The 13,077-nt window shown below is 37.0% G+C and overlaps 1 protein-coding gene across 1 annotated transcript in view; it reads right to left on the bottom strand.

Moving 5' to 3' along the window:
- Window positions 1-13,077, bottom strand: part of PHKA1 (phosphorylase kinase regulatory subunit alpha 1) — a 245,264-nt gene that overhangs the window by 204,864 nt on the left and 27,323 nt on the right. The window contains exons 4-5 of the mRNA XM_045290221.1: window positions 12,644-12,831; window positions 10,214-10,250 (exon numbers count right to left, since the gene is read on the bottom strand). Coding sequence (XP_045146156.1) covers window positions 10,214-10,250; window positions 12,644-12,831 — 225 coding nt within the window. The remainder of the gene's footprint in view (window positions 1-10,213; window positions 10,251-12,643; window positions 12,832-13,077) is intronic.

The following is a 13,077-nucleotide window of genomic DNA, read 5'->3' as shown; positions in this document are numbered from 1 at the left end:
CATTGTATTATTAAAAAATGTTAACAAAATAGAGCAGATGGGGTTTGTTTTCTATTGAAGTTTTTCTGTTTTATTTTGCCGTTGGTTGTTTTTGTTTTGTAGATTTTTCTGTTTATGAAATCCAGAGTAGGTAAATCTATAGAGACAGTCACTGGATTAATAGTTTACTAAGGGCATGGCAAGGGAGGGTGGAGGGAAAGGGAAAGTTAGCAGCAATGAGTACAAGAAAGAAGAAAATGTCCTGAAATTGACAGTGGTGATAATCCCACAACTCTTTTTAATGTGATTGAACTATTGAATTGTATGACATATGAATTACATGTCATTAAACTGTTTTAAAAACTTAACTAGAACAGGACGTTCTATGAATAAAAAACACCACATCTAAAAATGGCAGACCAATTAAAAACTGGTAAAATATACTAGAAATGACAAAAAATATCAAAAAAGGACACAAAAAGAAGGCTAGTCAATTTAAGAAAATCAGCATAAAAAAGATCCATATGACCAATAAAACACGTGGCATTGGGATGTCTACTGTCAGAAAAACAGAAGGTGTTTATGAGGAAGTAGAGAAATTGGAACTCTCATCCATTATAGTTAAAAAACAACAACAGGAAAAAAAAAACCCTCTTATAGCAACCCTGTAGAACTAACGTTTTGAGTTTCTGAGACTATAACTTTTTATGGGAGTAGAAAGCTATATTTTTTCCTGAGAGAAACCGGTGATTTTGAACTGCTGACCTTGCAGTCCAACACATAACCACTATACCACTAAGGATCTTTTCCATTGCTGGTAGGACTGTAAAATGATATAACTCCACTCATTGGTATATATCCAAAAGAACTGAAAGCTCACATCCAAACATACATCAATGTTTCACGGCATTATTCACAATAGCCAAAAGGGGAATAACTCATATGTCCAAGAAATAAAATAAAACATAGCACACATGTGATGGAGTCTTATTTCACAAAGAAAGGAAATTGATATATGCTATGACATGAACATCGAAAGCATTATGCTAAGTGAAGGAAGCCTGACACCAAAGGATAAAAATTGTATGATTCCACTTTTATGAAATATGTAGAATAGGCAAATACAGATAAGTTTATTAGAGGTTCAAGTGGCTGGGCTGGGAGTTGTGAGTTATTGCTGAAGGGTTCCAACTGTCCATTTGGAGCGAGAAGCGTTGTTGGAAATGAATTGTGGTAATGGTTGCAAAACATGGTAAATGTAAATGTAATTAATGTCACTCAGTTGTATATTTAAGAGTGGTTACAATAATTTTTTGTAGTTTATAGCAACAGATTTTTTTAAACCTGAAAAAAAGAGCAGACAAAAGAACTTTACAGTGAATACTTATTACTCAGTTTTTCAGTACTACTGTAATGCAAATACCACAAATGGGTGGCTTTAAGAACAGGAGTTTGTATTCTCATAGTTCAGGAGACTTGGAATCTAAATTCAGGGTATGAGTGACTATACAGAGAGGTTTTTCTATATGTATTTCAGAGTTCAGTAGTGGGAAATCCTTGGATTTTCGGAATTTGTAAGTTCAATTGCTTCTGCAGTCAGATAGTGACTGTCTTCCCCTGTTTGTGTGTGCCTGTGTCTACTCTGCTCTTTTGGAACTTGGGAATAATTAGATTTAGAACCCACCCTACTCAGGAATAATATAATTAACATAACAAAGAAAATCCTGTTTTCAAACAGGATTGCATCCACCAGGTATTTTAGGATTTCAACACATATTTGGGAGGAGACAATTTAATCCATAACAACCTGTATACTCACCACCTAGATTTCACCAATAAAATTTTATTATATTTTGTTTCTCACATTATTTATGCTTCCCTTTACTCATTCATCATTCCAACTTATTTTTTGATACTTCTTAAAGTGGCAGATTTTTAAGAAATTTCTCCCTAAATATATTAAATTTTATATTAATATATTCAATTATATCTTAATATAACTCTATATATTAAATATATATTATATATATTAAATTTTGATGATGATTATCACAAAGTTATTCTACAACCTGGTATCAACCAACATTGACACCTGTTTCCCTATTCACTATTTCCCAAAGTGGGTGATACTGCCCATAGGGGGGCAATGGATTGATCCAGAGGGACTGCAAAAACAGATACCTACACTGTATCCTGGATTAAAGGCATAAGGTTTTTAATTGCCAGGGAGACACTTTTTTTTCTCTGAAAACGGGGTGGTAGGCTAAATAAATTTGGCATAGCTACCGCCAAGACAAGCTATATAATAAAAGGTTTTATCTTCAATCACTCTAAGGCAGGGGTGGAAAATGTCCAGCCCTCAGGCCATATAAGGCCCTTGAAATCATCAATCCCAGCTCACATCACACACCTCACCAAAGAGAAGCAGCTCCAGCCATCACATTAGAGGTGAGGTAATTAAATGTTTGATCAAATATTTGATTAACTATAGCAGGCTAATTTTTAAGTTGATAAATTTGTATGGCCTGCAAATGATATTCTAAATGCCCAAATGGTCCTTGGCAGAAAAACTATTTCCCCATCCTTGCTCTAAAGGATGATAAATAGAATCTCCTTCTGATTTAATATGAAATTCTTTTTACTTCAAATTTCTATTGATTTGGTCATCTTCCTATTATTGATTTTAATGAAAAGTATCCCTTGGCCCGTCATGTGTTGCAAGTAGTTTTTCTGGTTTAAAATGTAATCTTATTTATAGTATATTTTTTTCTTCTCAGAAACTTTTATGTAAAAAAATTATCCCATGAAATTTTCTAATACTTTCATGGTTCCATTTTTATACTTAAATCTGTGACCTCTTAACATATTTTAAATAACTGAATTGTAGAACTTTAGACGTAACAAGGGCAATATCATCAGTAGCCACCAATTATAAATTCTTTCTGATCCATGACTCTGCTAAATAGCAACTATAGCACAGGGCAGAGGGAGTCGGACAAGGGCTTTTCTTTTTCTTTCCAAGGGCTTTTCTTATAGAAAAGAGGGAGTGATAGTGAACATTAGCTTTATAATCTTGTCACCTTGTGTGCCAAAGTAAACAGAGGTGGAGAGAAGAAAATGTGAAAAAATAAACAGAAAGAAAATGTGAAATTGGCCTTGTCCATCTCTGTGCCTTGTGTCACACTTAGATTATCATTGTATTATACAAATGCCACAAATTTCTACCATCTCTCCCTTTGCTCACACTATTCCCACTGTTAAAATGGCCTCGTCCTTTCCACTTGAACTCCTACTATTCTTTCAAGGCACAGCTAATTATCTTCTCTGTAATGTTACTACTAATCATTCTTCAGTTGTTTCATAGACTCTTTCTTCCTTGCTCTTTTGTACCCACCTAGCTTTTACTTTGTACTATAGATAAATATGTATTTGAATATGTAGGGAAGGACCATATCTTATTTATAGTTTTATCCCTTAAATTATTCTGAACAGTATTAAACAGACTTGAACAATATCTGTTTGATAACAACTACTGAATTATTTTTTAAGTTTTATTGACATAGAATTCATGAATCATACAATTCAGTGATTTGAATATGTTTAAAAGAGTTGTGCAATCACCACTATAGTCAATTATAGAACATTTCCTTCATTTTTATACACATTGTTATTAGCTCCTCCTTTCCCCATCAACTCCCCTGTCATTACCCTCAGAAAATACTAGTTCCTGTCTATCAAATTAACCATCCTGGATTGCATATAAAGATATCATACCCCACCCCAAAGTCCCAATAACAAAAAACAAATTAAGACACAAAAAATCCTCAATCTATAAGAAAGAAGAAAATAACAAAAACTAGGCAGTCAAAAGGGTAAACAAATCACAAGGCGTTAAAATTTAACCTAACTATCTGCATTGATTCACTTTCTGATGCATTGTTTGAGGGCAAGACCATTCATATCCCTGGTCAATGCCATGAGGGAATTCTATGGAGGCTTAGTCTATGTAAGGACTGTCAACTGGATTTTGCTTTTACTATCACCCATAGCCTTCTGAAAAAATGAGTGCGTAGAATTTAAGCTCTAATGCAATTCCTTCATCCAGTATTGGCTTTTAATATTTACAATTCTTGGATCACACAGGCTGGCAAGTTTCTTCTGTGTGGGCTTAGCTGACCCCTCACCTAGATGGCTGCTTGTTTTAAGACAAGCTTTTAAGATCCCCAGTGCTAATCTTCTTGATAGCCAGATTCTATCTGATTTCATTACATTTTGTCATAGCACTCATATCTTCTCTACTGAATGATTTTAAACAACTAATTTAACTAAAAGAAAGGACCTGACTATTGAGGCAAGATCAAAGCTACAGGACCTCTGGATTCTTAAAGGAGCTTGCTCAGTGGGCTACTTCAAAAGGACTGCCTTGAACCCACCTGCTTAACAGTAAGTGTCTCACTTTTTAAAAACTGTACTTCATATATCATACCCCAGAATTCAATGAGTATAACCATCATCATGAAAAATTTATGGACATTCTCATCTTACCTCAAAAAGAAACCCCATACCCATTAGCAGTCAAGTCTCATTTTCTATGCCCAACCTAAGCAACCATGAATCAATTTTCTTTCTCTATATATTTGTCTTACTGGGCATTTCACATAAACAGAACTCACATAATATGTGGCCTTCTTTCAATTAGCATTGTGTTCAAGGTTCATTCATGTTGTAACATGTATCAGCATTTCAATCCCTTTTATTGCTGAAAAATATTTCATTGTATAAATATATCACATCCTTAAAATTCAATCATCAGTTCTCATCTTAATATTAAATCTTCTGATCCATGAATATCTCTCCATTTATTTATGTAATCTATTTCAATGATGTTTTTTAGTCTTCAATGTACAAATCTTATACTTATTTTGTTAAGCTGATTACTATTTTAGTCTATTTCAGGGTCCTCAAGCTTTTTAAACAGGGGGCCAGTTCACTGTCCCGTTGGAGGGCCGGGTTATAGTTAAAAAAAAAAAAACTACGAACAAATTCCTATGCACACTGCACATATCTTTCTTTGAAGTAAAAAACAAACGGGGCAAAAGCACGCAGCAGGCCAGATAAATATCCTTGGCGGGCCACATGTGGCCCGTGGACCGTAGTTTGAGGACGCCTGGATTTTGATGCAATTAGGAATTGCATCAAATTAGAAATAGTTTTCTTAATGTCACTTTTGGACTTTTCATGTCCAATGTCTAGCAACAATAAGCCTTATTTTTTTATATTTATCATATACATTATTACCTTATGGAACTATTTTGTTTGTTAGCTCTAGTTTTCCAATGTTTTTTTTAAAGTTATTTTCTATATATAAGATGTAAGATTTTTTTATATAGAGGCAGTCCCTGGGTTATGAACAAGATCCATTCCTGGCTGTCTTTAATAATGTGTAGGTAAAAAAAAAAAAGCAGAATTTGTAGGTAACTGGAACCAGAACATACAGTTCTTATTTAGCCTTACTTTACTGCAAGACTCATAGTGACCCTATAAGACAGTGTAGACCTGGCCCTGTGGTTTTCAAAGCTGTAACACTTTCCGGGAACAGAAAGCCTCATCATTCTCCTATGAAGTGGCTGATAAGTTCAAGGTAATGACCTCCGAGTAGCAGCCCAACACATAACCCACTACACCACAAGGCCTGTATGAGTTGCAATCAATTCGATGGCAGTGAGGTTGGTTTGGATGCAAGAAAAGACTCAATGCCTTTTAAATTATTTAAAAGCTACGCGTGCAGTAAATGAAGATAATTGTGATGAAGAATTTGAGTAAGAGCTGGTTCAATCCTTTCAAAGTGAGAGCAAATTTATAAAACATTAAAGATGAAGTATTAGTTGTCTATAAGTCAGATATTCGTAGCCTATATAAGACATCATATCAGCAAAGACTAGTTCCTGGAGAAGGACATCATGCTTGATAAAGTAGTAGGTCAATAAAAAAAGAGGAAGACCCTCAAGGACATGTATTGACAGCGTGGCTGCAAAAATGAGCTCAAGCATAGCAATTATTGTGAGAATTCTGCAGGGTTGGACAATGTTTTGTTTCATTGTAAGTCAGTAAGTAAAAATTATTGCTACTGGGGTTCCAGTTTATACGCACACAGGTTTATTACAAACAAAATGTGTTCAAACATGTCTATATCATCAGAGTATGTTTGAAGATAAGTTCTCTCAGAAATACACTGTCTTACTCTCATTAGAGGGCCTTTAAAATAAAGATACATTTTGTGCCATGGAAAAATGATTTTGAGGTTATTAGCCAAAAATGATTTCGGCTAATATCAAGCTTTTAACAAAATTCAAATGAACATCTTCCCAAACCATTGAAGTTTTGCAACAAGTTTAGGGAAATGCTGCCCCACATGAAGCAACGGCTTTTAGATCAAGTGTATTAAAAAAGGCAGGGAAGACCTCATGAATGAGCCAACTGAAGGAATATCACCACCAGTGGCCTCAGCACGTTTTCAGCTCAATGAGTGCCAAACTGGTGCATAAAGATTAGAGAACTGGTCTTTCACTCAGTGGTTTAAGCATAATTGAAGCGAATGAAGATAATTTTATGGAAAGAATCCATAACCAAAGTCCTAGCCAATATGATCCGGAGAGCAAGGTCCAATCAAATCTGGCTTTCTAAAGGAACTGCAGGGCCAGTTATATTTAAGGTAGAGAAACCAACTCCAAAGGTTTTTGAGGTTGTAGTTGCAGATTCTGAAGGAGTAATCTTCATAGATTTTCTCACAGGACAATCAGTGGAGCCCACTGTGACAATGTTTTAAGAAATTTTAAAATTGTAAGAAAAAGGCTAGAACAGTGGTGCAGAAGAATATTTTTCCATCCCAGCAATGTAGCTGCTCATTCTTGGATCGTAGCAAAGGCTGTTTTATGATCATTTCATTTGGAAATCTTACATCATCCACCTATATCCCTGATCTTTCCCCTTCAGATTTCTTTTGGATCTTAAAGCTCAAAGAACCTCCTTCAAAAATGTCATTTTGAGAATAGATTATCAAGGGTTCATGGGGGAGGGCAGAGCGGGGAGGGAGGGGCAAAAATGAGGAGTTGATACCAAGAGCTCAAGCAGAAAGCAAATGTTTTGAGAATGATGATGGCAACAAATGTACAAATGTGTTTGACACAATGGATGGATGGATGGTGATATGAGTTGTACAAGCCCCCAATAAAATGATTTTTTTAAATGTCATCTCGATGCAGTTTAAATTGAAAAGCATAAAATTCTTCAGGAACAATTTAAAGAGATGAAATCATCACCTTTGGAATTGTATAGATCTAGATGGAGGATATAGAGAAAGAAAAACTTCACATTTTGGTATTTTTCTCTGATATAGGTTTCTAGGATATTATAGTAATACTTTTTCATCTACCCTCCTATAAGCTGAAACCACTATAAATTGAAACCAACTTGATGGCTGTGGTAGTTACATAATCTCATGTCAACTTGAAGGTATTAGGAGTGAAGGGGTGGAGTTTAGCCTGTCAATCAGATCACAGCCTAATATACCTCCTTGTGGGCGTGACCTTCTCATAAGGAGGATTCTGGGAACTCTCTCTCTCTGCTTCACCTTCCTGTTGACAAGCCACATGGAGCCACGCTGATGGCAACCAGATCCCTGGAGATGTGTCCACTGCCATTGGATCCACAAGATTTTCCACCCACCAGTCTGTGATCTTCCTGCATTTAGTATCATTGCATATGACTGAGGAGTCTGAGAGGAATTTATGGACTAGTATGGGACATGTGGGCTAATATCGGACTTATGAACTTGATCTGGACTGGGCTGGGATTTTTTCTCAATAAACAATTGCTCTTTGATACAAAGCTCTTGCTTACACACATATGAGTGTCTCTGAATTTGTTTCTCTAGTCAACCAAGCCAAACACAATGGTACATGACAAGAACAAATGCATGAAATCGTGTCATCTACAAAAATAGCTTTATTGCTTCTTTTTTGTGATGCCTTTTATTTCTTTTCTTGCCTAATTGTCCAGCACTACAATGTTGAATAGAGCTGAAATTATTTTATATGGTTTTATTGGCATGTACTTCCCATATCATACAATTTAATTGCTTAATCATATTAAGACTTGTTCAATCATCACCACAATTTCAAAACATTTTCTTCTCATACTCATGGTTGTTAGCTTCCCATTTCCATGATCCTCCCCTGCCAGGCCCATTGGCAATTATCAATCCAGTTACTGTCTCTATAAATCTATCTATCCTGGATTTCATATACAGAAAATCATACAAAACACAGAAAGGAACGAAATACACAAAACAAAAACCAACAATAATAACTAGACAAAACGTATAAAAACCTCAATAGAAAAAAGAAGACAATATTAAAAACTGACATCATTTTAAAATGGGTCAAAAGGGAGATCAAATGACAAGGTTTACATTTTGACCTAACTGCACCTGCCATGATCAACTTTACAAGACTGTCTGATATCAAGGATAGTCACTATGTTCAGAAGGGATACAACAGAGGTTTATTCCATTAGGGGACCTTAGAGATGAATTTGTGGTTTCCACTATCATCCATAGCCTTCTGCAAACCAGTGTTCACAATCTGAGCTCTAATACTGTTCCCTCCTTTTAATTTGGATTTTACTATTTACAATCCTTGTCACACAAACTGGTGTGCTTGTTTGTTCCATGAGGACTTAGTTGATGTTTCACTTAGATGGCTGCTTGGTTGAAGACAAGTTTTTAAGACCCCAGACCCTATTATTTCTTATAACTAGGAACCATCTGGTTTCTTTACCACACTTTGCTATAGCTCCCATATATTCAGTGATCTCTCCATGAGGGTGAGCACTGAGTAGGGTCATGTCAAAAGAACGAATTTTTCTTAGATTGAGGCTAGAATTAAGTGTGAATCCCAAATCCATTCATATATCTATGGTTCACTTTAGAGACCTCACTATCATTTTATGTTAGAGAACATTATTAATTGTCCCCAGGGACATAATGACACTATTGAAAGTGTCATTAGTTTAGCCAGTGGTATAGATTTAAAACCATCCCGAGAAAAGGAAATTATTCAAGTATAGTCCATATGCGAACTGCAGTACATGGCTTGTTGACTTGTAAAGATTAAACTCTTAAGTGGCTGGACACAATTTACACAAACAAGGGGGGGTCAGTGATAGTGCAAAACCTTCAATAACATTCATCCCCAAAGATATATCCATGCCTACCAAGAGGACATTAAAATAGTAAGTATATGGTAGTCCCTGGTCACCATTTAATGGGCATCCTCAAGGCAATTGGTCTGAACCTAAGCCCAATGACTGCCTGTTCTAGAACTTTAGGACAGCAGTCATCTGCTTCTTTTCAAGATCTTCCATCTTAAATCCAAGGACTACAGCTGAGTTTCAGGTAAAGCCCAGTTCACTTAGTGAGGTTTCCACATCAAATCCTTCTGTTATGGACTATGAAGGATACGTGTGCCTCAAAAGAAATAAAATCCCAGTAGTCTTTAGCACACAGCCTGGGTCACCAAGGGCTGGATAGAAGCTAGGTCAAAAGTGTCTAATTAGGACCATAGTACAAGGGCATAATCTCCCCTTGTGTTCTATATAAGTATTGTTAAGATTTTATTGCTGTTGTTTTCTTGATGGGAGGTTGCTCCTCCCCGTTTACCCACCAACAGAAATGTAATCACCATCTCTTGGGCATACAAGTTCCCCTCCCTCCATCTTGACTTGAATTTCCAATAAGGTTCCCTTATCATTTGGAATAGAGTGTCTGTTGATTTGTGGTGACCTTAGCACAATGGTGGCAACGAAATTGAGCCCATTATTATACCTTGTTTCAACCCATCTGATTGAGGGACTTCCTCTGTTTTGCTGACCCTCTACTTCACCACTTGCCTGTCAGTTTATCATACTGTGGTGGCTTGTGTATTGTGATGCTGAAAGCTATGTTACTGGTATTTCAAATGCCAGCACAGTCACCCAAAGGGAACAAGTTTCAGTGGAGCTTGCAGACAAAGAACAGACAGTCCAGGAAGAATCAGCAGCCCACTTTGGAGGAAGTAGCCCTTGAAACCCTTATGCACAGCTGTAGAACATTGTCCATTACTGAAGGCTTAACGAATGGAAGCAGAATATAGTCAAAGACTGTGCCAGAGGATGGATACTCTGGCTAAGGTCTTACCCTAAATACCTTTAGTACCAAGTAAATCTGTAACCATCTAGAAAGATCAAGAAATTGAAATATCAAACTGTAGTATTATACAAAGTACATTGGTATATTCAAAAAGCTCTGGAAAAGGTCCCATTTAATTTGCAAACTGGGTATAATCAGATTTATTCTTTCCCCAATTTGAGAAAATTAAAAGGAAATTGGGTTATTTCCTACAGTGTATTTTTTTCCCCAGATAAAACATCTAGAGCTCATAGCAAAACCACCTGTTATTTGTAACATTTTTAAAAAATGTATCATTTTATTGGGGGTTTATACAACTCTTATCACAATCTATACATACATCAATTGTATAAAGCACATTTGTACATTTGTTACCCTCATCATTCTCAAAATATTTGCTCTCCACTTAAGCCTCTGGCATCAGCTCCACATTTTTCCCCTCCTCCCTCATGAACCCTTGATAATTTATAAATTATTATTTTGTCATATCATACACTGTCCAACGTCTCTCTTCACCTGCTTTTCTGTTGTCTGTCCCCCAGGGAGGAGGTTATATGTAGATCCTTGTAATCGGTTTCCCCTTTCTACCCCACCCTCCCTCTACCCTCCTGGTATTGCCACTCTCACCACTAGTCCTGAAGGGATCATCCGTCCTGGATTCCCTGTGTTTCCAGTTCCTATCTGTACCAGTGTACATTCTCTGGTCTAGCCAGATTTGTAAGGAAAAATTGGGATCATGATAGTGGGAGGGGGCAGGGGGAAGGTAGCATTTAGAAACTAGAAGAAAATTGTATGTTTCATCATTGCTACTCTGCACCTTGACTGGCTTGTCTCCTCCCCGCGACCCTTCGGTAAGAGGACGTCCTGTTGCCTACAGATGGGCTTTGTGTCCCCAGTTCGCACACCCCCTCATTCACAATGATATGCTTTTTTGTTCTTTGATGCCTGATACCGCATCCCTTCAACACCTCGTGATCAGACAGGCTGGTGTGCTTCTTCCATGTGGGCTTTGTTGCTTCTCAGCTAGATGGCTGCTTGTTTACCTTCAAGCCCTTAAGACCCTAGATGCTATATCTTTTGATAGCTGGGCACCATCAGCTTTCTTCGCCACATTTGCTTATGCACTTGCTTTGTCTTCAGTGAAGGTGAGCATCATGGAATGCCAATTTAATAGAACAAAGTATTCTTGCATTGAGGGAGTACTTCAATGGAGGCCCAATGTCCATCTGCTACCTTAATACTAGACCTATAAATATATGCACATAGATCTATTCCACCTGTTATTACTCAATAATAAAAAATAAATATTTTATTTTGGATACCTGAGCCAATTTGTTTATAGAGTTTATATTACTATAGACAAATACAGTTTTTATAATACACTTATAAAAGTGTATTATAAAAGTAGGTGATTAAATTGTATTTATAATGGCATGCTTGATGAAGGAGTTCTGGTGGTACAATGGGTACATTAGATGGCTAACCTAAATGTCAGTGGTTAGAACCCATGAGCAAAAGGTGAGGCAATCTGCTTTTGTAAAGATTTTTATCCTCAGAAACCATATGGGACAATTCTACTCTGTCCTATAGGGTTCCCATGAGTCAGCATCAACTCCACTCAACAGCAGTGGGTGTGGAATTTTTGTCTGTGGCAGGCTTGTCAGTGTACTGTATGAGAACAAACAATATCCCTTGCTCTTCTTTACCATCTCATACAACCTAAGGACTAATAAAAGTACAATAACCCATCTAAAGACACTGTACCCTAGACTTCCAGTCTCAGTTTGAGATTAAGATCAATACTCTGGATTTCATTCTATGTAAGTGGATATTTACTAGACCTCAAAGAGTCACTTCTCACTCTGTATAAAATTAATCAAATGTTCCATTTCCAAGAGTGATTGGTGTGTTAGTTACATAAGTTCATGTCAACTTAAGGATTATATAAAAGTGTAGGTATGATATGCAACCTGTCAATCAGGCCACAGCCTCCTCCTGGGCATGGCTTTCGCATAAGGAGAGCCCTGGGAACCCCTCTTTCTCTCTCTGCCTTGACCTTCTTGCGGGTGGGCCACTCTGAGAGCTGCCAGAGCACTGGAGATATATCCAAATGCCATTGGATCCACGGGACTTTGCACCTACTGGCCAGTGGTATTCCTGCATTCTGCATCACTACAAATAGCTTCATGAGTCTGAAGAGGGACTTATGGACTAGTATCAGACTTGTGGACTTGCATTGGACTGGGCTGAGATATTTTCTATATATAACTACTTCTTGATATAAAGCTCTTTCTCATACATACACATATGAGTGTCACTAGATTTGTTTCTCTAGTCAACCTGGCCTAACACAATTGGTGAGTGATATAAAAATGTCTTATACCCTTAGAGAAGCCACGTGTGCCCAAGCAAGTGCATCATATTGCAGTGGCTCCCAGCCTTCTCTCTGTATACTGACCTGAAGCAGTCATTTGTGCTAAGAAGAGCAGGTACACAGAGGTAGCATCCAATTGCAGGTGTCCCCATTGGTTGTCACCGACTACAGTGGCACAGGTCTTGGTGTTGTACTTGGCATGGAGGCTATCCTCGGTGCTCTGACTATACTTGAAGGATTCTACTTTATCCACCTTTGGAGGGAAAAAAACAGTAAAATAACAATATGGCTCATATCTTAGTACTTTCTTCACAAATACCACTGCATTCCTTCTTCAGGCAATTGTGGATATGTAAAATGTATTATTACTTCTTTTTCTTAAATTAATGCTATGTTTTAATCATTTTATTCGGGGCTCATACAACTCTTATCACAATCCATACATACATCAATTGTGTAAAGCACATTTGTACATTCATTGCCCTCATCATTCTCAAAA

The sequence above is a fragment of the Echinops telfairi genome, unplaced genomic scaffold (genome assembly GCF_000313985.2).
Source record: "Echinops telfairi isolate 266 unplaced genomic scaffold, ASM31398v2 ScPeMD7_34;HRSCAF=130, whole genome shotgun sequence".
NCBI lineage: Eukaryota > Metazoa > Chordata > Mammalia > Afrosoricida > Tenrecidae > Echinops > Echinops telfairi.
This window is presented reverse-complemented; position numbering and strand designations above follow the sequence as displayed.